This window comes from Macaca fascicularis, chromosome 3 (genome assembly GCF_037993035.2).
Source record: "Macaca fascicularis isolate 582-1 chromosome 3, T2T-MFA8v1.1".
NCBI classification, from domain to species: domain Eukaryota; kingdom Metazoa; phylum Chordata; class Mammalia; order Primates; family Cercopithecidae; genus Macaca; species Macaca fascicularis.
In genome coordinates, this window is record NC_088377.1 from 198,639,802 (window position 1) to 198,666,529 (window position 26,728).

Below are 26,728 nucleotides of genomic sequence, written 5' to 3' on the forward strand. Positions count from 1 at the left end.
TCCAACTCTTTCATTACTAACCAGCTATTATAAACCAAAAGTGATTCAAGTGTTAAAAGTGTCTTTTGAGTATCTCCCAGGCTTAAACGATCACGAATTCATAAGCATTGTTCAGAAGGTGGCTGAGCAGGCCCCCGGAATTCAGCGTCAGCATGCCACAGGATCTGAAGTTCAGGAAAGGTGTGACAAAAAGGAATTTTTCTTTTTCTTTTTTTTTTTTTGAGAGAGTTTCGCTCTTGTTGCCCAGGCTGGAGTGCAATGGCATGATCTCGGCTCACTGCAACCGCCTCCTCCTGGGTTCAAGCGATTCTTTTGCCTCAGCCTCCGAAGTAGATGGGATTACAGGAATGCGCCACCACGCCTGGCTAACTTTTTTTTTGCATTTTTAGTAGAGACGAGGTTTCTCCTTGTGTCAGGCTGGTCTTGAACTCCCAACCTCAGGTAACCCACCTGCCTTGGCCTCCCAAAGTGTTGGGATTACAGGCGTGAGCCACCACACCAGGTTGGCATTTTTATTTCTTAAAGGAAAGGATAAGGTGGGCTACGAAGACAACACAGTAGCAAACATCTGGCTGAGTGCTGGAGACAAGACAGTGGGAGATCCAGGCCAGGCTCCATGCACGGAACTGCTTGTTGACCTCTTTAGGCTTTGGATCTACAGGACCTTTCGTTACTGGGAATGAAAGCCTGTCTGACTGCGCGGGGTCTGAGGTTCCCTGCTCCCGCTAGTCACCATCTGCACGCGTGTGGTATTAATCTCCAGGGTTAGAACCAGAACCCCTGCGGACGCGGGAAAGCCTCGCGAGTCTGGGGATGACCTCAAGTCCAGCGATCAAAGTGCGGCCCGTTTTCAGGAAACAACTGCCACGATTCAATCTAAAAAGCTTCTTCGGTATTTTCGGCCACAGTTTGCTTCCATTTCCTTCCATCATTATTCCCTGGCGAAGTCTCCACGCACTCCCGTTCGCCGGGGAACTTCGGGTATCAGGCCTTCCCTAAATTGACGAGCGGGGGCCGGTGCCTTCGCTTGCCTTCCCTGGCCGCCGCTTGATTTCTTTTTCCTCCCCTTCGAGGGCTTCTCCGCCCGCGCCCGCGCCCCAGCTTTCGTCCCGCTGTGGGGAGATGCCACCCAGCTCCACGGGAGGACCGGGGGGCGAGAGGCGGCGGACGCGCTCCGGAGGCCGCCGGCCGAAGATGAAGGGCGCGACGACATCGCGGTTTCCAGAATGGGCTCCTTCTCGCCCAGAACAATCAGTGCCGTTTGGAATCTTCTCGGCCTTCTCTGCGCCGTCCGCGCCTCTGGGCTTCCCGGTACCGTGGACCCGGCCCCGAGCTCCGCCCTCTCGCCCTGGGCTTCCCCTCCCCTCCCCTTCGCCCCCAGTCTCCCGGCCTCTTCGGGGCGGCGGAAGAGCCGAGAACCTTCGCGAAGGCGGGGCGGGCGCCTCTGAGGCTGGGCCCGCGTTTTGGGCAGTGGAAACTGCACATGCGCGGCGTCAGGGCCGGGCGGAAGTTAACGTCGCTGTGCCGCCGCCGCGTGACGCATTTCCTGTTTGTTGTCGGAGAAAGGAGAGAAAGGAAAGCGCGAGGAGACGCCGCCACCACCAGCGCAGCAGTGCAGGAGCTGTGAGGAGATTCGGGCAGTCACCCCGCCTCCCCTGCGTCCCGCCACCAGCCGCCTCCGTCCTCGGTGAGAGTCTGTTTCGAGGGCCGGGGGAGGTCGCCTAGGGCCCTGCGCGCGCCCGGCAGACGGCGGACCTAACCCGGCTCCTGGCAACAGCGTGGGGGGTGACCGGGGTCGCCGGTCGGGGCAGTACTGGAAGGGGCGGGGGCCGTGGCCGGGGTTGCGGGGCGAAAGGTGGGCGGCGTCCTCTGGGTCTGGGGCCGAGGCCCGGGCCGGGGCTGGGGGCTGGGGCCGCCCGGCCGCGTCCTCCCCGCCCGGCGTCCTTGCCGGAACGCGGCCCGGCCTCCGCGGCGGCGGTTGGGGGTGGGGCCCGGCCTGGGAGCGGCCGGCTGGGGCTCGGCTGGGGCTCGGCGGGGCCGGCAGCGTGGGAGGCGTGGAGCGCCTTCTTTCTAAGGCTCCTTCCCTCGAGTCTGAAACCAGAAACGCGAGTGGCTTGCGGAGCGGGAATGCCGCTGCCGTGCCGCCAAGTTCGGAGGGAGAAGAAGCAGGTGGTGGACCGCAGAGCCCTGTTTCTAGAACTCCGGACGGATTGTTGAGAAGTTTGTGGAAGAGCAGGCTGCGTTTCTTATTCAGAACGTCTGTCTGCTTTGCTTTGCGTTAAAGAATCTGCACCGTAGTTGATGCAACTGAAGTTTATGTAACAAGTTTATATTAACTCTTACCCAACTGAGGAAGGTCAGTGACACACGAAGTATAAACTGCAAACCGTATGTTGGCTCGAGAAAGGTTTTGGCGCTAGCGCATTTTTTTAAAAGGATGGGTTTTCTAGTCAGACGTAAACTTCTGTACTAATTTTCTCACGTAAACGAGGCAGGAAGTAGCCCGAGTAGAACGATCGTGCCACCACCGAAGGGATGCCGCCTGCGAGCTCAGAGGCTTCAGCCTGTTTGGGAAGAGTAGGCTGAGCGGAGCTCTTTGTAATTTTTAACGTTTTTGTTAATATGAGTTGCGAATTTAGTAAGGATTTGTGGCTACAAGTTAAGCCAAATTATTGATTTAGTAGAAAAGTTAAGACTAAAGACCGAAGAAAGGAAAGTAAACAGACTTTAACTACTAAATCTTGGTTGCTGCTGCTTCGTGTTTAACCGCACTTTTCCAAATAATGTTGCATATCAGAACGATTCATGGTTTCTGAAAGGAATTATATGCATCCACCTTACTACTCCGCCTGTCCATCCGTCATGTTTTCTTTTTGGGTTTACTCCAAACTTTTTTTTTTTTTTTTGAGACGAAGTCTGTTCTGTTGCCCAGGCCAGGGTGCAGTGGCGCGATCTCCACTCAGTGCAACCTCCAGCTCCCAGGTTTAAACGATTCTCCTGCTTCAGCCTCCTGAGTAGCTGGGATTACGGCTGCTCGCCACCACGCCCGACTAATTTTTGTATTTTTAGTAGAGACGGGGTTTCACCGTGTCGGCCAGGCTTGTCTCGAACTTCTGACCTAAAGTGATCCGCCTGCCTCGGCCTCCCAAAGTGCTGGGATTACAGGCGTGAGCCACCGCGCCCGGCCGACTGCAGACTTGTTTCCACTTCTGAGAGCCTTAAGCTCCTTTGAAGTTGGTTCTTTCACATTTCTTTCTGCCTTCTGTGATAAAGGGGTGAATATTTTTTATGCACACTTTAATGAGCTGTGGGTGTTTATGGATTATTCTGGATGTGAAATTTGGGAAGTAAGTTGCCTTAAATTGGTAGATGTGGAGACTTGACAGGAAGTGGGAGAACAAAAGGATTGAGAACCTTTGAAAAATGCCTAACTAGGCTTAGTCTGTACTGTGGAACATGAGAAAGTTGGGAATTTCAGAGGGCAAGGCTCTTGAAGAATTTGAGATGAGTTCAACACTCTCTTCAAAACATCAGTGTTTTAAAACTTATTTTCTTCTGGATATGAAAGTGTTAGGTTTGGGAAGTAATTCTGGCTGTAGGACAGTTTTTCCGGAACACTAGGTGGTGAGTATTGTTGAATATTGTAAAGACTGAAATAAGGGTATGGTATTACAGTGTGATACCTGTAACTAAGTGGCATACATTAGCTTTCATTTTTAAGCAAGTCTGTAATTCCTTCTATTAACTGATTTGGACAGTTTCAAACGAATAGTGGTACCCATCACCTTCATCAGTTTTCCACCTAGGTAACCCAAATCCAGGTCTGAGGTGGGGGTGGGATGGTATGTTTGAACTTTTTTTTTTTTTTTTTTTGAGACGGAGTGTTGCTCTGTTGCCCAGGCTGTAATGCAGTGGCGCGATCTCTGCAAGTTCACGCCATTCTCCTGTCCCAGCCTTCCGAGTAGATGGGATTACAGGCGCCCGCCCCCATACCCGGCTGATTTTTTTGTAGTTTTTAGTAGAGATGGGGTTTCACCATGTTAGCCGGGATGGTCTTGATCTCCTGACCTCATGATCCACCCGACTCGGCCTCCCAAAGTGCTGGGATTACAGGCGTGAGCCACCGCGGCTGGCCCTTTTTTTTATTTTTTATTTTTGTTTTTTTAAGATGGAGTTTCACTGTTGCCCGTGATGGAGTACAATGGCGCCATCTTGGCTCACTGCAACTTCGCCTCCCAGGTTCAAGCGAATCTCCTGCCTCAGCCTCCGGAGTAGCTGGGATTACAGGCATGCGCCACCACACCCAGCTAATTTTTTTGTGTTTTTATTAGAGATGGGGGTTTCACCATGTTGTTAGGCTGGTCTCGAACTCCTGACCTCAGGTGATACACCTGCCCTGGCCTCCCAAAGTGCTGGATTACAGGCATGAGCCCCCTCGTCCGGCCGTCACTGTTAAGAGTATTTAACAAGAGGGCACTTCAAAACTTGGGCAGGTATTTTTAGTCATTCTGAACATGTCGCTGTGTACTGTCACCGCGGGACCGCACAGACACCTTATTGTCTGCCGTAAAGGTCAGCTTCTATATTGGTTAATGCTTACGGATATGTGTTGATGAGGAATAAGGTAATCAGCCTTTGTGTTTGTGAGTTGATGATTTGACAGGATTTTTACTTCTTAATTTTTACTTGCATCGAGGTTACACAGTGGATTAACAGGGTTTTTGAGAAACGTTTTTAAAACTTTCTCTTTTTCTAGGAAGTGATTCTGTTCAAAATCTGGTTTGGTTAAATTTGTCCAGGACCCCACCTGGTGGTGAGAGGCGGGTAACTGCAGGCTCATTAGCGAGTAAGAATAGGATCAGTGGCAGGATTTAGCAAATGGTGTAGTTCCAGGATAGAATTTGAAAATACCAAACTCAAAAAAATGAGGTTACTGAGAAGAAAAGCAAAGTTAGTGAAAACAAGAATATGTTAGAAATGATGATGTAGGAATGGAAAAATGACAACGCCTACCTGGAGAAAATGACTTCTTGGATAAGGCAACTAGTAAAAATGTGATGTTTTTTGTATTGATATTAATGAGGGGTTTTGTCAAACAAAATCGTTTATGTTTTTGTATGGACGCAAATCACTGTTGACCTGTTTCATGTTCCTGGAGACATCCTGCTTGAGAAGGAAGATTGATTTACTTGAGATGGAGTCCTTGCTCTGTTGCCCAGGCTGGAGTGCAGTGGCATGGGCTTGGCTCCCTGCACTCCCAGGTTCAAGCCATTCTCCTGCCTCAGCCTCCCAAGTAGCTGGAATTACAGGCGCGCGTCACCATGCCTGGCCACTTTTTGTATTTTTAGTAGAGATGGTTTTACCATGTTGGCCAGGCTGGTCTTGAACTCCTGACCTCAGGTGATCTCCCCGCCTTGGCCTCCTAAAGTGCTGGGATTACAGGCGTGACTTACCGCACTTGGCTTTTATTTATTTATTTATTTATTTAGTGCAGCTGGAATTGCCCTGTGTACCCAGGCTGGTATCAAACTCCTGGCCTCAAGTGATTCTTCCACCCTGGCCTGCCAAAGTGCTAGAATTACAAGTGTGAGCCAGGTGACTGGCCAGATTTTAGAATTTTTTTTTTTTTTTTTTGAGATGGAATCTCACTCTATTGCCCAGGCTGGATGCAGTGGCACCATCTCAGCTCACTGCAACCTCTGTTGCACGGGTTCAAGCGATTCTCTTGCCTCAGCCTCCTGAGTAGCTGGGATTACAGGCACCTGCCACCGCGCCTGGCTGATTTTTGTATTTTTAGTAGAGATGGAGTTTCACCATCTTGGCCAGGCTGGTCTTGAACTCCTGACCCTTGTGATCCACCCGCCTCGGTCTCCCAAAGTGCTGGGATTACAGGTGTGAGCCACTGCACCAGAGCAGATTTTAGAATTCTTAAGCTCTGTTGCAAAATAACGTGTCTTTGGAAGGGTGATTTAGTTACACTACATATGATTTTGCCCTCTCTGATATTTTTCTACCTTTTGCCACCAAAGGCTAAGTGTGTGTTTTTTGTTTTTGTTTTTGTTTTTGTTTTTTTTTTTGAGACGGAGTCTCGCTCTGTCGCCCAGCCCAGGCTGGAGTGCAGTGGCGCGATCTCGGCTCACTGCAAGCTCCGCCTCCCGGGTTCACGCCATTCTCCTGCCTCAGCCTCCCGAGTAGCTGGGACTACAGGCGCCCACAACCGCGCCCGGCTAATTTTTTGTATTTTTAGTAGAGACGGGGTTTCACCGTGGTCTCGATCTCCTGACCTTGTGATCCGCCCGCCTCGGCCTCCCAAAGTGCTGGGATTACAGGCGTGAGCCACCGCGCCCGGCCAAGTGTGTTTTATATTTGTGTTATGCGTATACATATGTGCGTGCTCTAGTTGGTATGCTTATGAACTGTGTACCAATACTTACCCCTCTCTGCCACCTTGAGATGGCATATACCACTTGGGTGGGCTTTGAATCTGAAGTTATTTGTGCCTACAGGAATGTCCAGGACACAGAGTGCTCAGAAAATATTGATTGAATTAGATTCTTTCTGGTTTGTTTGTGTCCTGATGACCTTCCTGTGATTAATAATGGAATCCAGAATTCAAGAAAGTTGGAAAAAGTAAGTTTCAGCAGCATTAGAGACTGAGTACTTAACCCAGTGTTGCTTTCTTTCTTTTTTTTTTTTTTTTTTTTTGGAGATAGAGCCTTGCTCTGTCACCCAGACTGGAGTGCAGTGGTGCGATCTTGGCTCACTGCAACCTCCGCCTCCCGGGTACCTCAGCCTCCCAAGTAGCTGGTACTACAGGCGCCTGCCACCACGCCCGGCTCATTTTTTGCATTTTTAGTAGAGATGGGGTTTCACCATGTTAGCCAGGATGGTCTCGATCTCCTGACCTTGTGATCTGCCCGCCTCGGCCTCCCAAAGTGCTGGGATTACAGCTGTGAGCCGCCCGCCTCGCCAGGCCTATTTTGATTTTTTAATGAAAGGGAATTTAGTTAAGCTTGGAAGTATCTAATAGGTGATGAGTGCCAGTTGAAGGAATGGTCTCTGATCTTGAGTAGTGGGGAAATAACTTCCTGTGTTCGTTTCAGAAATGTTTTAGGATATACTGGGTAAGAATGAAATAAGAAGGTGATGTGTGTGATAAGGAATGAGAATTCACTCCTGTGGCTTTTTTTTTTTCCTCCCTGTCTGTACTGTTTTTGTTTTTGCCTTTTTTTGTTGTTTGAGACGCAGTCTAGGCTGGAGTGCAGCAGCATGATCTTGGCTCACTGCAACCTCTGCCTCCCAGGTTCAAGCAATTCTTGTGCCTCAGCCTTCTTTCTGAGTAGCTAGGATTACAGATGTGCACCACCACACCCAGGTAGTGTTTTTTTTTTTTTTTTTTTTGACAAGAGTCTTGCTCAGGCAGGAGTGCAGTGGCACTGTCTTGGCTCGCTGCAGCCTCCGCCTCTCAGGTTCAAGCAATTCTCCTGCCTCAGCCTGCTGAGTAGCTGGGACTACAGGCGTTTGCCACCATGCCTGGCTAATTTTTGTATTTTTAGTAGAGAAGCGGGTTTGCCATGTTGGCTAGGCTGGTCTTGAACTCCTGACCTCAGATGATCTGTGCACCTTGGCCCCCCAAAGTGCTGGGATTACAGGCATGAGCCGCCTCACCTGGCCTCAGATGAATTTAGAAACCACCAATTTTATTTTATTTTTTATTTTTTTTTTTGAGGCTGGAGTGCAGTGGTGTGATCTCGGCTCACTGCAAACTCTCCCGGGTTCAGGCAGCCTCCTGCCTCACCTGGAACTATAGGCGGCACCACTCCCGACTGGGTTTTGTATTTTTAGTAGAGTTGGGGTTTCAGCATGTTGGCCATGCTGTTCTCCAACTCCTGACCTCAGGTGATCCACCTGCCTTGGCCTCCCAAAGTGCTGGGATTATATGCATGAGCTACGCACACCTAATCTTTATGTGACATGTTTTTTAAAAGTCCTAAACTTAGAGGTCATTAAATTTATTTGAGAAGGTTATTTTTGATTAATGGTGATTAGGCTAATTCTTTTTGTGGTTCTAATAAAGAGATTTTTCTTTTTTTTTGAACTTGATTTAGGTGTATTGCTTTTGGAAATTGCAGGAATTAACAAACCTAGTTTTCCTAAGAAATATTTTTTCTTAATTTCTTAATTGAAAAGTTTTCTATGGCCTCCTTAATAGACAGTAGGACCTAGTTACTAGAATATTAAAGAAGTTTCGTAATTGCTATTAGAAATGTTAATTATGGGCCCGGGCACAGTGGCTCACGCCTGTAATCCCAGTACTTTGGGAGGCCAGGGTGGTCGGATCACAAGGTCAGGAGTTTGAGGCCAGCCTGGCTAGCATAGTGAAACCCCGTCTCTCCTAAAACAATACAAAAATTAGCCGGGTATGGTGGCACACACCTATAGTCCCAGCTATTTGGGAGGCTGAGGCAGGAGAATCGCTTGAACTTGGGAGGTGGAGGTTGCAGTGAGCTGAGATTGCGCTGCTGTACTACAGCCTGGGCGACAGAGCGAGACTCTGTCTCAAAAAAAAAAAAGAAATGTTAGTTTTGTAGTTAAAGAATATGTTCCTGCTCCACCCAAATTCTTTTCCAGCCTGAAGTGTTTTTTTTTTTTTTTTTTTTTGAGACAGAGTCTCGCTCTGTCACCCAGGCTGGAGTGCAGTGGCCGGATCTCAGCTCACTGCAAGCCCTGCCTCCCAGGTTTACGCCATTCTCCTGCCTCAGCCTCCCAAATAGCTGGGACTACAGGCACCCGCCACCTCGCCCGGCTAGTTTTTTGTATTTTTAGTAGAGACGGGGTTTCACCATGTTAGCCAGGCTGGTCTCGATCTCCTGACCTCGTGATCCGCCCGTCTCGGCCTCCCAAAGTGCTGGGATTACAGGCTTGAGCCACCGTGCCCGGCCTGTTTTTTATCTTTTATTTAAAAAAATTTTATTCTTTTTGTGACAGGGTCTTGCTGTGTTATGTAGGCTGGTGGGCATTGGTGCGTTCACGTCTCACTAGCATCGATCGCCTGTGTTGAAGTGATTTTCCTGCCTCAGCTGCCCCCAGTAGTTGGGACCACAGGTGTACACTACCACACCCTACTGAGTTTTTATGTTTTTTTTTTTTTTTTTTTGTGATGGAGTCTCGCTCTGTCGCCCAGGCTGGAGTGCAGTGGTGTGATCTCGGCTCACTGCAGGCTCCGCCTCCTGGGTTCATGCCATTCTTCTGCCTCAGCCTCCTGAAGAGCTGGGACTACAGGCGCCCGCCACCACGCCCGGCTAATTTTTTTGTATTTTTAGTAGAGACGGGGTTTCACCGTGTTCGCCAGGATGGTCTCGATCTCCTGACCTTGTGATCCGCCCTCCTCGGCCTCCCAAAGTGCTGGGATTACAGGCGTGAGCCACTGCACCTGGCTAGAGTTTTTATGTTTTATAGAGACAAGGTCTTGCTGTGTTGCTCAGCCTGGTCTTGAACTCCTGAGCTCAAATGATCCTCCTCCTGCCTCAGCCTCCCAAAGTATTAGGATTACAGGCATGAGCTACTGTACCCAGCTGTGATTTCTTTTAAAATGCTATTTTACAGCACTGTCACTTTTGTTTTATCATTTTTAGCTTTAAAGTTTTTATTTTATTTTTATTTATTTATTTAATTTTTTTAGATGACATTTCGCCCTTGTTGCCCAGGCTAGAGTGCAGTGGAGTGGTCTCGGCTCACTGCAACCTCTGTCTTCCAGGTTCAAGTGATTCTCCTGCCTCAGCCTCCCAAGTAACTGTGATTACAGGTGCCCGCCACCACACCCGGCTAATTTTTGTATTTTTTTGTAGAGACAGGGTTTCGCCATGTTGTGCAGACTGGTCTTGAACTCCTGCCCTCAAGTGATCCACCCGCCTCAGCCTCCCAAAGTGCTGAGATAGATTACAGGCGTGAGCCGCCGTGCCCGGCTTAAAATTTTTTATTTTACTTTTTGTATATTTTGTTTTTTTCTGAGACAGGGCCTTGCTCTCTCTCTTGTCCAAGTTAGAGTGCAGTGACAGGACATAGCTCACAGCATCCTCGGTCTCTTGCGCTCAAGTGATACTCCCACTTCAGCCTCCTGCGTAGCTGGGAGTACAGGTGTGTGCCACCCCACTCAGCTAATTTTTAAAATCTTTTTGTAGAGGTGGTGTCTTACTGTGTTGCCCAGGCTGGTCTCAGGCTCTTGGGCTCAAGTGATCCTTCTGCACATTTCTAGGGTTGTCTAACTTGTGTCATTGCTGTCTAGAAGCTTTTTAGTGTGATGTGATCACACTTGTCTGTTTTGGCTTTTGTTCCCTCTGCTTTTGGGGGGGTCATATCCAGAAAAAGATTGCTGAGGGGCCAAATTTTACATTGTGTTTAATTTTAATGACGTCGGATTTAAATAGCTGCATTTGGAGTCTTTTGAGCAGCACCGTTTTAAAACGGTTTTTGTCAAGTGGGGTTCTAGTGGACACATGCTTGTAGGGCTCTGATGTGAGTGATTTGCTGTAGAGATTACTTCCTTTGATTTAGTGTATTATTTTAAAATGCAGGTGATGCACTGGTTTCTCAGTGAGGGAAGTTGGTTTTTACTGGCTGAGCTTCTGTAGGGTGGAGGGCTGGAGTCCAGGCTCTTGCTGGGCAGGAAAGGCGGCTTGAGTGTGTCTTCCAGGCCTCCTGAGGGCCCTTGTATTTGTGGTATCACCTGTTTTCTGTAATGTGCGTTGAACACATGGGCCGGGAGAAGAGGGAAGTAGAGGAGGTACCTGCAGTGCTGGGCAGGCCACAAGGATGCTGGGCCAACCTTAGGAGGGAGATGAAGGCCACTTAAAATGTTTTATTGCCACAAATGGTGTCTTTTAGGAAATAAATCCATGTGTTTTAACACTTAAATGATATTAGGCTACTCCGGGCACACTGCCTATGGGGTAGCCTTGCTTTGCAAGGAGCAGTAAAAAAAAAAAAAAAAGAAAAATCATGTTAAAGATTCAACTTGTAGTTTCTCTGTGACTAGGGAAATAGTCCAAGTATGTATCAAATAATACTAATTGGTACCTAGCTGTGTATCTTGATTAGGCAACTTTTTGCTTAAAATTGTTTCGGAGTGCAGTAGTATTTCTACAATTTCAGGCTGCTTTATCATCTAATACACAGTTGGAATTTTTTTTTTTTTTTTGAGACGGAGTCTCGCTCTGTTCCCCAGGCTGGAGTGCAGTGGCACGATCTCGGCTCACTGCAAGCTCCGCCTCCTGGGATCATGCCATTCTCCTGCCTCAGACTGCTGAGTAGCTGGGACTACAGGCGCCCTACACCGCGCCCGGCTAATTTTTTTTGTATTTTTGGTAGAGACAAGGTTTCACTGTGGTCTCGATCTCCTGACCTTGTGATCCACCCGCCTTGGCCTCCCAAAGTGCTGGGATTACAGGCGTGAGCCACCGTGCCCGGCCTGGATGTTTTAATATATAGTTTTATCAGTTTTTAATTTAAACACTGTTTTTGAGAGGTCTGAGGAAAAAAAAGATAGTGTTACCAGAAATACTGACTTCTATAGGGAAATACTGATACAAATGTTTAGGTAGTCTTGAAGCTCTAAGGTTAATAAAAAAATGTGAATGCAGGTAACCTTTCATGGAGTTTGTCAAAGTTTAAATTGTGTCTTACATCAGTGATTACTCTGAAGCAGTAAGGAGTGAATCAGCTTGCAGCGAACACTGGTGATTGTTGCAGCATCAGCACTTCAGCCAGCTCTGCAGGTTTCCTTGGAGATACACGTGGAGCTCTCTTTCTGGACCTTCAGCTCTTTTCATTTTGTTGTTTCTGTAATACGTGTTTGTCTTTATATTCCAAATTTGTTAGTCTTACTGGCATTTGATGAAAACTAAAAAGGTAATTTTGAGATTCAAGTACTGGTGGGAGAATGTCCCAAAGCCTTGAGCATTGAGATTGTGTACATTGACAGCATAGTGTCATAATAGAGGCTAGCATGAGTTCTGGAGCCAAACTTGGATTCTTACTGTTTTTAAAGGCGCGGTGTCTTCGGTGTGTTGCCCAGGTCGAGCTCAGACTCCTGGGCTGAAGCCATCCTCCTGCCTCAGCCTTCTGAGTCCCTGGGACTTCAGGTGCACGTGACTCTGCTGGGCTCAGACTTGGATTTTGAACTTGCTAGAACATTGACATTTACTTAATTCCTTTGAGCCCCAGTTTCCTCACCTACAAACAGTAACTCACAAAATGGCTGTGATAGAATACGTACCTGTCATAATGCGTGACACATGAGTCAGTAACACATTGTTGTCCCAGCTCCTTTCCCCCTTAATTGGCTAATAACTACGCCTCAGTGATTTAGTAAACTAATTGAACATCATGTGACTTGATTAGCATGTCATGTTTAAAATTACCTGTTGTCATTTGGATTATAAGAAGTTTGTTTGGTTTTTTTTTTGAGATGGAGTCTCGCTCTGTCACCCTGGCTGGAGTGCAGTGGCGCGACCTTGCCTTACTACAACCTCCGCCTCCCGGGCTCAAGTGATTCTTTTGCCTCAGCCTCCTGAGTAGCTGGGATTATAGGCGCACACCACCATGCCCAGCTGATTTTAGTATTTTTAGTAGAGATGGTGTTAACGTCATGTTGGTCAGGCTGGTCTTGAACTCTTGACCTCAGGTGATCCACCTACCTCAGCCTCCCAAAGTGTTGGGATTACAGGCATGAGCCACCATGCCTGGCTTCATTTTATTTTATATTTTTGAGATGGAGTCTCGCTCGGTGGCTCAGGTTGGAGTGCAGTGGCGTGATCTTGGCTCACGGCGACCTCTACCTCCTGGATTCAAGCGATTCCCCTGCCTCAGCCTCCTGAGTGTCTGGCATTACAGGTGCCCACCACCTCGCGTGGCTAATTTTTTGTATTTTTAGTAGAGATGGGGTTTCGCCACGTTGGCCAGGCCGGTCTCGAACTCCTGACCTCAAGTGATCCGCCCGTCTTGGCCTCCCAAAGTGCTGGAATTACAGGCGTGAGCCACCGCGCCTAGACTTATTTTTTTAATATTGCTATATTTTAAATAGGAATGGAAGATTTCTGGCACCAGTCGTAGGGTTTGTGGATGTGTGTGGAACGCTGTTGGTGAAGTTTTCTTGCCTTGGAGAAGGACCCCAAACAGCTTCCTAAATAGCTGTCCTGTCTGCTGCTCGGTTTCATTCCTGCTGTCATTTCTGATTCCGGCACATCCTCATTTGGAGCATCTTAGTAACCCTGCCGTCCCGTCATCACTCTCTTAAGTCCATTTCCCTTGTAGTTAGAAGTTATCTTTCCAAATACTCTTGTTGACCTTCACACCACTGCTTAATACTTCTACTTACAATGGAAAAGTCCTAATTCCTTAGTTCTAAAATTCTTCAGTTGCACCTTGTTCTTTCTTGTCCTGACTTCCTCCCCTCCCCCTCCCTCTGAGTCCCGGCACTCTCACACTGACGTTCCACCCTACTAACTTGCTGCGTCACATGTGGGCTGTGTGCTGGCGTTATTTTGCCTGAGTGTACGCTGTTACTTGTGTGTGGAATACTTTTGCCTATGTTCTCTGCCTGGGGAGCTTACTCTTGTTTTTCATTTCATCAGTAAAATGTCAGTGTTAATTTTTCTTTTCCTCATGGTCTCCATACCATCTCCCCAGCACTCTGTACATCTTTGTCTTTTTAAACGTTTTTTGTTTTTTGTGTAGATGAGGCCTTGCTATGTTGCCCAGGCTTACCTGGAATTCCTGGACTGAAGCAGTCTTCCAGCCTCGGCCTCTCAATAGTGCTGGGATTACAGATGTGAACCCCTGCAACGGCCGCGTGCATATTTGTCTTAATTGTAAATGACTGGTTTGTTTACATGTCTGTCTTCCACTAAACTTGGTGACTTTTATTATTTCCAAAGCCAGCGTAGTGTGTGTTGTAAATAGTAAGTTTGTGTGATTATATTCAATCAGAATGACAGTATTCTTTTTAATATTAGGAAGGCTTTGATTGGTTGACTAATGGGGCCAGTCTCACTAAAATGAAGCAGTTGGGCAAGCTGTGACCCTCCCTTCCCTTGAGAGTCTCACCTGCCCAAAGGTAATGGGAAGGCAGAACAGTAACCCCAGGTTAAAAAAGACTAGGGGACTTAGCAGAGTTTTTTAATTGCTATTTTTTTTTTTTTTTTTGAGTCAGGGTCTTGCTCTGTCACCCAGGTTGGAGTGCAGTGGTAAAATCACGGCTCACTGCAGCCTAGACTTCCTGGGCTCAAGCCATCCTCCCACCTCAGCCTCCAGAGTAGCTGGGACCATATGCATGTGCCATCATGCCGGGCTAATTATTTGATTTTGTGAGACGGAGTCTCTCTCTGTCACCCAGGCTGGAGTGCAATGGTGCGATCTCAGCTCACTGCATCCTCTGCCTCCCGGGTTCAAGCAATTCTCGTGCCTCAGCCTCCTGAGTAGCTGGGATTACAGGCGTACGCCACCACACCCAGCTAATTTTTGTGTTTTTAGTAGGGAGGGTTTCACCATGTTGGCCAGGCTGGTCTTGAACTCCTGGCCTCAGGTGATCTGTCTGCCTTGGCCTCCCAAAGTGCTGGGATTTCAGTCATGAGCCACCGCGCCTGGCCAACGCCCGGCTAATTATTTTATTTTTAGTAGACTCAGAATCTCCCTTTGTTGCCCAGGCTGGTCTTGAGCTCCTTAGCTCAAGCGTTCCCCCTTCCTCTGTCCCCAGAACACTGGGATTACAGGCATGAACCATTGCACCCTGCCCGAATTTTACTGTTAATTGTAGCATTCTGGTCCATATTTCCGTCCTGATTAGAAAGAGAGCTGTGGGTCTTGGTGTCCTTTGTTGGTGACAGTTCGACTGTCCTTGGAGTATCTGTGTTGTATTGGGGGCACTAAGACATTACAACATTGGAGCTTGCTCTGAGGGGAGGGACCAGATAGGTCAGGGTTTCTCAGGAGGAGCTGTAAAGAATTTTAAGGGTATATTTGCCTGGAGACGGAAAAACTTGCCAAGATAAAGCACCCAAATATCCAAAGGCAACTATCTGGAAGAAAAATTGAACCTGCATAGCATAATTTGAACAAGGACCAAAGGGTGAAAATTCCTTGGAGACCCACACTACCCAGCATAAGGAAGAATGCCTGTAGTAAACACTAAAATTCAGGACTTGACTTTGGAGATAATGAGTTCCAGTCACTGGCGTTTGTTCCGACAGAAGAAGGTCGCACTAATTAGTGGTTATTGAAGTGTGGATGCCTTATGAGTCAGAGCTTGAACTTGGTGATATAAAGGTCCTTTTATTTAATAGGAATTCGAGGAAGACGCCCAATATGGCACTTTTCTCGAAGTACTTGGAGACAACAACCTTTTTTTTTTTTTTTTTTTGAGACGGAGTCTTGCTCTGTTGCCCAGGCTGGAGTGCAGTGGCCGGATCTCAGCTCACTGCAAGCGCCGCCTCCTGGGTTTACACCATTTTCCTGCCTCAGCCTCCCGAGTAGCTGGGACTACAGGTGCCCACCACCTCGCCTGGCTAATTTTTTGTATTTTTAGTAGAGATGGGGTTTCACCATGTTAGCCAGGATGTCCTGACCTAGTGATCCGCCCGTCTCAAAGTGCTGGGATTACAGGCTTGAGCCACCGCGCCCAGCGTCTTTTTTTTTTTGAGACAGAGTTTTGCTCTTGTTGCCCAGGCTGGAGTGCAATGGCGCAATCTCGGCTCACCACAAACCTCTGCCTCCCGGGTTCAAGCGATTCTCCTGCCTCAGCCTCCTGAGTAGCTGGGATTATAGGAATGCGCCACTGTGTCTAGTTAATTTTGCATTTTTAGTAGAGACAGTTTCACCATATTGGTCAGGCTGGTCTTGAACTCTCTACCTTAGGTGATCCGTCCGCCTCAGCCTGAGCCACCATACCTGTCCTGTCTTTGAATACTGTCTCACTGTTTTTGTTCTGAGTCTTTGAAAAGAATGTTAAAGGTCAATAATAGTTGGAAGAATTAAGCCTGACATTCTCCCCACTCATGCTTTTACCTTTATTAAAAAACTGTCGTGGCCCTGGCGCGGTGGCTCACGCCTGTAATCCGAGCACTTTGGGAGGCTGAGGCAGGCGGATCACAAGGTCAGGATATCGAGACCATCCTGGCTAGCATGGTGAAACCCTGTCTCTACTAAAAATACAAAAAAATATTAGCTAGATGTGGTGGTGGGCACCTGTAGTCCCAGCTACTCAGGAGGCTGAGGCAGGAGAATGGCGTGAAACCGGGAGGCGGAGCTTGCAGTGAGCCGAGATTGTGCCACTGCACTCCAGCCTGGGCCACAGAGCAAAACTCCGTCTCAAAAAAAAAAAAAAAAATTTGTTTGGCTGGGTATGGTGTATTCCCGTAATCCCAGCACTTTGGGAGGCCGAGGTGGACAGATCACCTGAGGTCAGGAGTTTGAAACCAGCCTGGCCAACATGGTGAAACCCTGTGTCTACTAAAAAAAAAAAGTCAGTGTGTTGGCGGCACATGCTTGTAGTTCCAGCTACTTGAGAGGCTGAGGCCGGAGAATTGCTTGAACCCAGGAGGTAGAGGTTTCAGTGAGTCGAGATTGTGCCACTGCGCTCTAGCCTGGGCATCGGAGAGCGAGACACCATCTCAAAAACAAACAAACAGAAACATAACTGTTGTCAATTTAAAATATTTACTCCAAATTGTGGCTCATTCCTGTAATCCCAGCACTTCGGGAGGCCAAGGAGGACGGATCACGAGGTCAACAGATTGAGACCATCCTGGCCAACACGGTGAAACCCCATCTCTACTAAAAATACAAAAATTAGCTAGGCGTGGTGGCAGGCGCCTGTAATCCCAGCTACTCTGGAGGCTGAGACAGGAAAATCGCTTGAACCAGGGAGTTGGAGGTTGCAGTGAGCCTCAGTTGCACCAAACTACTCTAGCCTGGCATCAGAGTAAGACTGTGTCTCAAAATATATATATATATTTTGTACTCCAAATAAGCCAGGAGTATTTTCAGTATTGCTGAAGGCTTTACTTAATCATGCAGTGCATTTGATCATGAATTACTCTCAATATTTATTGAGCTGAATGTGGAATGAGGTGGTATGATGATGGGGGTGGGGGTGATTTGGAGCCAAAGTCCTTTGACTATTCCTGCTGGCTCCCTAGTGAGGGTGTGGCATCTCTGCAGATGAGTTCTCAGAACTGTGCTCAGGCAGCTCTCTGTGTGCCCATCGTTCCTGCCTGCTTTTCTCTTTCCTCCCCACTTCCTCATTGTGTGAGACCATCCACTCCGTGTATTACTGGTTCCTTTCTACTTCGTCATAAGCAGGTAGCACGGAGGATGTTCTAGATGGAGCCCAGGGCTTGCTTCCCTTGGAGAGCATCATCTGTAAATAGCCGTAGGAAGTGGTTGTCACCCACTTCACAGGGTGGGGAAGGAACCACAATGAAGGTAGGTAGTTTTCCAAGGAACCACGGCTTATTTACGATAAACACCCAGTTCTACTTCCAAGTTCCTTTGCTGTGAACATTACTGCTTCCCTGTACAGGGAAGGCAGGGTGGTAAATCCTTGATTCTTAGTGCTTGCTGGCTTTTTAGAGTGACATGAACTCAAGTATTTTAAATGTAGGTTTTAAATGCAGTTCCGTCAATTCATTTTGAAGCCCACATTCTGGTTTAGGTCATGGATTGCCCTATCAATTTTTTTTCTTTTTAATTTTTAAAATGTTTTGTAGAGACTCTTTCGCCTTGTTGCCAAGGCTGGTCTCGAACTGCTGGGTTCACGCAATTTGTCCGCCTTGGGCTCCCAAAGTGTTGGGATTACAAGTGTGAGCTACCGCACCTGGTCCAGTTTGGTATCTGTGTCCTTTTGACACACATTTCGTCTTTTTGAACTTTTTAAACTTTATTTTGAAATAGTTTTAGATTTACAGAGAAGTTGTAAAGATAGTACAGGGATTTTCCTGTATACACTTCACCCAACTTTCCTTAATCCTTCTGTAACTGTGGTAACTGGTGAATTTCTCAGAAGTAAGCAGTTGACACCGCTACAGTACTGTTAAATGTGGACTTTATTCACATTCCACCTGTTTTTCTGCTAATGTCCTTTTCCTGTTCTAGAAACCATCTGAGGAACCCAGATCGTATTTAGTTGTCATTTATTCTTAGTTACGGGTTGTCCCCTTGTTTTTCTTGACCAGGTGTGTGTGTGTGTGTGTGTGTGTGTGTGTGTGTATATATATATATTTTTTTGTGTGTGTGATAAGTTGGGCCTGGTTAGTGCTTTGATGGGAGATAGGGTCTCCTTCTGTTGCCTATGCTGGAATGCCGTGGTGCAGTCATGACTCATGGCAGCCTTGATGACCTTCCTGGCTCAAGTGATCTCCCACCTCAACCTCATGAGTAGTAGCTGGGATGACAGACACATGCCACCATGCACAGCTACTTAAAAATTTCTTTTGTTGCGCAGAGTTTCACTGTGTTTCCAGGCTGATCTTGAACTCCTGGGCTCAAGCAGTCCTCCTGCCTTGGCTCCCGAAGTGCTGGAATTATAGAAGTGAGCCACTTTGCCTGGCCTGAGTCTGATTTTTGGATAGCTTTTTAAATTTTCTTGCTTGATCTAGCATTAGCCAGTATAGTAAATTTTTATTTCATCTAATTCTGAATTGACCTATCCTTTATAGCTGGTTTTGTCCGGGGCAGGACCACAGATTGTATCTGTTGTGATAATAATCTACACATTTATTCATTTTTTTTTTTTTTGAGTTGGCATTTATTCTTTTTGAGGTGGAGTTTCGTTCTTGTTGCCCAGGCTGGAGTGCAATGGCGTGATCTTGGCTCCACCACAGCCTCCGCCTCCCGGGTTCAAGCAATTCTTCTGCCTCTGCCTCCTGAGTAGCTGGGATTACAGGCATGTGCCACCACGCCTAACTGGTTTTGTATTTTTAGTAGAGACGGGGTTTCTTCATGTTGATCAGTCTGGTCTTGAACTCCCGACCTCAGGTGATCCACCCACCTTTGCCTCCCAGAGTGCTGGGATTACAGGTGTGAGCCACCGCACCCAGCTATTCATTTTTAATTTTAATTTTTAAAAAAATTTTATTTTCATTTTTTTGGAGACAGGGTCTTACTCTAACCCAAACTGGAGTGCTGTGGCACGATCTCGAACTGGTCTCCCAACTCCTGGGCTCAAGCAGCCCTCCCACTTTGGTCTCACAAAGTGCCAGGATGACGGGTGTGTGCCGTTGTGCCCAGCCAATATCTGCACATTTATAAGCTGACATCTGTGAGAGCAGAGGGCAGGATGAAATTAGAGGCTGCTGTAGGTCAGGGTAAGAGAGAATGATGCTGGTGAAGATAAAGAACAGTGAATGAACTTCAGATATTTCAGAGGTAGACTCGGCAGAATTTTGTGATTCATTTGTGTCTGTGTGCTGAGTTGTGATGTTGGTGAAGGTGAACATTTCACAGGTACCTCAGAGCTCAAGGTAGAATTTACTAGAGAAAGACCAGGTGTGTAGTGGGTGAGAAGGATTAAGAGTTAAATTTTGGTCGTGTTCTATTTGGGATGTCTGCTGGACATCCAAGTGGCTGTGTCAAGTAGTCATCTGTCTATTTGTGTCTGAACTGCCTAGGAGAGCCCTGAGCTTGGAACTTACATTTGGGACTCAGTGCTAAGTAAATGATACTTACGTAAGGGGAAAGGATGAAAACCCACATGTTGGATGAGAGTTGGCCTTGAGCCTTTAGAGTTCCTGTAGTTTCTTCAGCGGGCCAGTGGAGGGGTGAAAGCTGGTGATGGAAGTTAGATGGAGAGAGAAGTCGGACAAGTAAAGTTGGGAAACTCGTCTGTGGGTGGTGCTGTAGGTTTTTTACTGACCTTAAATAAGAGCCTCCAGTGGCAGGCAGTGGGGAGCTGCAGCAGAACTGGGGGATGAGTCCATGCAAGGGAGTGGAGAGGCTACGGGTAAGCAGTGCAGGACGGTGGCGGAGGTGAGGGCATCCCCTACAGGGGGTGGCTGTCATTACTGCCTTTACGCTTTCCTTGTAGGGTAGCCTTCATTTAGTAAGGACACTAGCCATTTGATGGAGTGCTGTGAATACTGGGTGCCCTTAGTGGATGCTGCACGTACATGTCAGAGCAGGCTTTCAGTGAGTGTTTTTGGTGATGAAGTAAATCACAGCATTCCCCAGCTGGCCATGCGGCCCTCGTGGCCCTCGCCCACACCCACGTTCTCACCTCTATGCTGGCTGCCTCGGGGGGTGTCTTCTTCCCATTCCCACCACCACATGCATAAACACAGGCACACAAGTGTAGATAGAGGATGAGCTGTTTGGACTTGCGAGAGTACGTGTGCTTGGTGTGTGGCGTCTTGCTATATATAGTGTTCAGGGGATGATCCAGATGTCTGGCATGGGAAGATTGGTACTGAGATTTCTGCTCTTGTTCTGTTAGTGAGGGTGGATTAGCAGCTTCCCCCTGTTTCTGCTAGGTACTGCTGCTGGCATCACTGCCAAAACGGCACCTCAGATCCTTGGCATCAAACTGGAGCTCAAGTGAAAATAACCTCACATAGTCACTCAGCCAAGGGAGTGAGAGAGATGTGAGGAAATGCTGGCTTTCCTGCTGCTTGTTGGCTGCTCTGCTCTGTGTGCTGTGACTGATGGGCAGGTTTTTAGTTACTGAAAGAAGATTGCAGTGTTCCTGCTTACGGGAATCGACTCCTGTCTTTTCTCTAGAGACTGGTTGGACTGGTGTGGTTTGAATTCTGTATGTTGCCATGTCGTTCTAACTACCAGGGAGGAAATCTTTCATAATTGGGTGTCCTTACCTTGTAACTTATTACATAAAAAAGTCCCTAAAATGTTATATTGAATATTTCCAAATGGAGTGGAAAGAACTGTATGGTGGTATACCCTTAGGCACCTTCTCCAATTAATATTTTATTTTGTTTTATTATGTGTCCAGCAAAGCTGATAATGTTAAGTTGGAATAATTACAAGAAAATAGGAACCATACAAGTTTTTTTCTGAGTTGTAGTTTTAAAAATACTGGGAACAGATCTACTTAAGAAAAAGAACATTTTGATACTTTAAATTCTGTATCTTGTGGTTGACATTTTAAACTTAACACCTAGAATCTTTGCTCTCATGTATTTGAAGATGTACATTCCTTTCTAAGTTTGATGTTAGTCATTCCATCGAATTGATAATGTAGTTTATATACATCTAGATAGATCATGATTTCCATTATAGTTTTTTGTTTTTTGATTAAAGGACTTCCATAAAAACAAGGTACAGGTGTGGTGGCTCGTGCCTGCAGTCCCAGCACTTGGGGAGGCTGAGGTGGGAGGAATCCTTGAGCCCAGGAGTTTGAGACCAAGACCAGCAACAAACCGAGACTCTGTCTCAATTAAAAAACAAAAACAAAAAAACCCAAGAGTTTAAGTTTCCACAGATGTTTCTTTGTGGTTTCGTGATAATGTTTTTTTTCTTTTTCTTTTTCCTTCTTGCCCTTTTTTTTTTTTTTTGAGACAGTCTCGCTCTGTTGTCCAGGCTGGAGTGCGGTGGCGCGATCTCAGCTCACTGCAGCCTCCGCCTCCTGGGTTCAAGCGATTCTCCTGCCTCAGCCTCCTGAGTAGCTAGGACTAGAGACGTGCACCGTGACGCCGACTAATTTTTGTATTTTTAGTAGAGATGAGGTTTCACCCTGTTGGCCAGGCTGATCTCGAACTCCTGACATCAAGTGATCCGCCCACCTCAACCTCCCAAAGTGCTGGGGTTACAGGTGTGAGCCATTGCACCCGGCACTGTTTTTTTTTGAGATAGAATCTCCCTGTGTTGCCCGGGCTGGAGTGCAGTGGTGCGATTTTGGTTCACTGCAACCTCCACTTCCCGGGTTCAAGAGATTCTCCTGCCTCAGCCTCCCAAATAGCTGGGACTACGGGCGTGTGCCACCACACCCGGCTAATTTTTGTGTTTTTAGTAGAGACGGAGTTTCACCATGTTGGTTGGCCCAGATGATCTCGATCTCCTGACCCTGTGATCCACTCCGCCTTGGCCTCTCAAAGTGCTGGGATTAGGGATGTGAATTGCCGTGCCAGGCTCTGCAGATTCTTGATTGTTGATTTAATAGAGTAGGTTAGCCAGTGAAAGTTAAAGAAGTAAATTGGTTAAGAAACATCATGTCTTAAAGCAACAGTGTGTGTGTAGTTCCTCCTTGTGGGACCAGAGGCTGCATCCTCCTTCAGAGCTGGCAGGAGCAGAGTGGGTTTCACTGAACGTTTTACTGCCCGGAGAAGTAACAGGGCTGAACCACGTAAGCCATAGGGGAACTTAGGGAACGAATCTCTGCTGCTGGTTTTCTCTCCACCTTCTAATCCGTAGTGATACCATCTAATTAGTGTGGTCAGCCGGCAATACTGTATTTGTTTGGTAGAGGAATGGATGGGAGCTTGGAGCCAGAGGGTAGAGTTACACTAACCACTGTGTAGTCAAAGGTCTTTCTCTCTTGGGAGATATGTGGGAGGGCTTTTACTGTTCCCTGTGTGGGTGACAGAATGGTGGAAGGATGGCTTTCTATTGTTCCCATGTGAAGTTGGTTCAGGGCAGGGACAGCGTGTTTGTCCTTGGAGCCCCATGGTCTTGCCCAACGCCTGGCACAGGAATGCATTGAATGAAAGAGGTAACTGACGTTCCCTGAGCACAGACCGTGTCTAGGAACACACGACAGACTCTGTCAGCTAGTGGTCAAGTGGCATGGAGTCTCTGCCTCAGAGTCACCTGTTGTTTTTATTTAGTTTAGGCTATTTCAGAGCTTTTCCCCCCATCTCTAGAAGGGTCTTAGGGCATGAATCTGAGAGCCAGTTCCCAGACAAGGTCTTAGCCCAGCAGGCTAGTGGTTAGCTGTAGAAGAGTCTTAGGGCGTGAATCTGGGAACCAGTTCCCAGACGAGGTCTTGGCCCAGCCTGGCTAGTGGTTAGCTCTAGTGGAAGTTCCCTCTGTAGGCCAGTAGGTGCTAAGGCGACACCATCTCTTTCTCCGTCTCCAGACCCGTCCCACCACCGTGACTTGCCTATCCCCAGCATCCTCATCACTGACCACCTGTTTTTACTTGCAGGACCCATTCCAACAATCTCTTAAAACATGGTGGATTACTATGAAGTTCTAGGCGTGCAGAGACATGCCTCACCCGAGGATATTAAAAAGGCGTAAGTAATTTTATTTCTGAGATAATGCATCTGCACAGTGGTACATTGGTAATTGAGTAGTGTAACTTTCTCTATTGCCTATGAAAACTACTTTTAGTGTAGTATACCAGTCTTTGAATGCCATGTAGTTTAATTTGACAGAGCAGTTAACAAGGAGCATTTGCAGTCTAGGTCTGGGCTTTGCTCTTCATTAGTCACTTGGTTTATATCTGAAGTTGTTGAAAAAGTTACCGAGGATGTGAAATAATCCCAAACATCTTTTACTTTGGACTTTGAAAATGGAGCTGACTTGGCACTCTTGAGTGCCCTTTTGCAAGGCAGGGGCCCAGAGTAGGTAGCACTCGGATTTTCCTGGTGTGGTTGTTGGGCTCCAGCCTCTGCCATTGGAGTCCCTTCTGATTCATATGAAAGTTTGAGAACTGCACCACTGCCTGTTGCACCTGCATCTGTGTGACCAGGGCCTGGCCAATGTGAGGAGGGCAGTTCCAGCCGTAGAAGGCTCTCACGGTAACCTCAGTCTGTTTAATTAATGAAATGCTAACTGTGAATGTAGAGTGTACAGCAAAGACATCATGAGACAGATTGTTAGATATTCACATAGCTAGAGAGCAGTTAGCCTGGAATAGTTAGTATAATAATAAAAAAAATAACAATGCAAAAAAAAAGAAAAAGTCTGACCTAATAAAAACCACAACACAGGACTCTATGGGCTGTTTTCCAGTCAGGACAACCCACATCTCTCTTGGCGTGTACTCTCAATAAACTCTCTGCTCTGTTAGCTTAAAAAAAAAAAATTGTTAATAAATAATGAAGTTTATACTGCTAGACTTAGTGGGCCTGAAGATAGAATTAACTTTGTTTTTGGACCAAATAGTTCATTTTGATTAATTTTTAAATTTTAATAGAAAAATAGAGTCTCACTATGTTGCTCAGGCTGGTCTCAAACTCCTGGGCTCAAGCAATCCTCTCGCCTTGGCCTCCCAGATTGCTGCGATTATAGATGTGAGCCACTGTGCGTAGCTGAGATAGTTCATTTTAAAATGCTAAATTACAGCCAGGCAAGTGGCTCACACCTCTAATCCCAGTACCTCGAGAGGTCTACGTGGGAGGGTCAGTCTCAAGCCCAGGGGTTTGAGACGACCCTGGGCAACGAAATGAGATACTGTCTTGACCAAAAAAAAAAAAAAGGGTGTGGTGGCATATGCCTGTAATCCCAGCTGCTCCAGAGGCTGAGGCAGGACAGTTGCTTGAACCCAGGAGGTTGAGGCTGCAGTGAGTCATGTTCGCGCCACTGCACTCCAGCTTGGGCAACTGAGCCGAGACCCTGTCTCTCAAAAAAAAAAAAAAAAAAAAAAAGGCCAAGTCAGGATGATTACTGTTGGGCAGAGTTGACGTTGCCTGCAGATTATTTGAAACCTCTGCCAAGGAACCTAGTAGAAGCAGCCCACTGAGGAGAGGTCAGGCAGGCCCTGATATTGTCACCAATGGAGTGAGGTTTCCCACACTGAGGAAGCCTATGCTGTACACTTGAGGCACACACTGTTCTTATCAATAGTGTTAACAGCTTGACAGATTATAGAATGAAGACAAATACTTTGCTCTTCTTGAATAAGTTAATGGATGTATTAGTCTGTGTGTACACTGCTGATAAAAGACTTACCCAAGACTGGGAAGAAAAGGAGGTTTAATTTGACTTAACAGTTCCACATGGCTGGGGAGGTCTTATAAACATGGTAGAGGGCAAAAGGCACTTACATGGTGGCAGCAGGAGAACGCGGAAGAAGCAAAAGCGAAAACCCCTTATAAAGCCATCAGGTCTTGTGAGGCTTATTCACTGTCACGAGAATAGCACGGGAAAGACCAGTCCCCCTGATTCAGTTACCTCCCCTGGGTCCCTCCCACAACACCTGGGAGTTCTGGGAGATAAAACTCAAGTTGAGATTTGAGTGGGGACACAGCCAGACCTTATCAGTGGATAAGCATAATATGTGTACAGTACTTTCAGTAATGATGGAACTTACATACCTTTATGATAGAGGTCATTAGAGAGTAGATTGGTTTTAGTTATTTGTGAGAACATACAAGTTGCTGAGTGTCTCTAGCATGATGTTGAAGTAGGAATTTAGAACAGGCTATTAACCTTTAAAAGCAGTGAGATTTCCTGCACTCCTGAGGGTACAGTTATATAAATGCTGACTTTTAAAAATGAGCAGAATGATAGCTATGGGGTACATGCTGTTAGAACAGTCTACCTTGTGTACCCTTGGCTTTGTGTCTGTTGACAGTTTTTGTTTGAGGACTTAAAGGTCTGTGGCTGCCACCTATTCCGCATCTCTCCTGAGATACCAGACTCTTCCTGTGTTTGAATCACACACCATGGGCCTTCCTTCCTTGGTGCTGAAGTACTGGTGTGCAGGTCCAGCAGATCTGAAGGTCAACATTCAAAGTCATTTGGCACTGTTTACACTTGCATGTCATATGTTGTATTACACCTTGATTTTTAAAGATTTTAGTAGGTGTATGACTGGGGCATACACAGTTGAATCTTGTCCTGCATTCTCATCTGTTACCAAGTTTTCATATGAACACTAGATGGTAGGTAGTACTGCACACTAATCATTTTTTCTCTTTTGTCTTTTGTATGGTCTGTTATTTTTAAGGATTTCTGGCACATTTAGGGTTATTTGATCCACTGCTACATGTTTATTTAGGTCCACAGTGACATAAATTACTGTTTAGTATTCTGGACTCCAGCTTTAATCAGATTTTAGTATGGTTAAGCCAAGGTTTTGTTGAACATGTTGCAAGTTAAATTGAGCCACGACAGCTTTACAGTAATAACTTGCCAAGTGTTAAAAGCACTGTCAGATTTGTATACTAGTCTGAGATTTTGAGGGGTATACTGCTTCTCTTTTTTAACATTATCCTCCTTTTGAATATATGCTGCTTAGGTTTTGCTGATTAGAGAATTTTTTTGTATTCATTCACGTATTCATGTTGAGCCGGAGGCTCGCTGTGTCACCCAGCCTGGAGTTCAGTGGCATGATGTTGGCTCACTGCAACCTCTGCCTTCTGGGTTCAAGCAATTCTGCATCAGCCTCCTGAGTAGCTGGGATTACAGACGCACACCTTCATGCCCGGCTTTTTGTATTTTTAGTAGAGATGGGGTTTTGCCATGTTGGCCAGGTTGGTCTTGAACTCCTGACCAGGTGATCCACCCGCCTCGGCCTGCCAGAGTGCTGGGATTACAGGTGTGAGCCACTGCACCTGGGCTTTTTTTTTCGTATTTAAATAGCATGCAATTATTTGGTCAGTTGAAACTCTGCAACAGAATGTGACCTTGGTCCTAGAATCTTTGTGGAAGTCAGTGTTTTTTTTTTCACTGGGTGAACCAAAGACTTTATTTTTCAAAAGCAGGTAACACCAAAGTACTACGTGGTATCCATATTCGTTGCAAAAATGGTAATTACTGGAATTTTCCAAACGTCAAA

General features: G+C 46.7%; 1 protein-coding gene across 4 annotated transcripts in view; it reads left to right on the forward strand.

Annotated features, from left to right (window-relative positions):
- Positions 1–1,548: 1,548 nt before the first annotated feature.
- Positions 1,549–26,728, forward strand: part of DNAJB6 (DnaJ heat shock protein family (Hsp40) member B6) — an 84,029-nt gene continuing 58,849 nt past the window's right edge. For all 4 annotated transcript variants that reach the window (XR_006696649.3, XR_010585985.1, XM_005551282.5 and 1 more), the window contains exons 1-2: positions 1,549–1,687; positions 23,147–23,237. Coding sequence is in view for 2 of the 4 variants with exons in the window: in XM_005551282.5 (XP_005551339.2) it covers positions 23,173–23,237 (65 nt within the window). In the remaining 2 variants the exon portion in view is untranslated. The remainder of the gene's footprint in view (positions 1,688–23,146; positions 23,238–26,728) is intronic.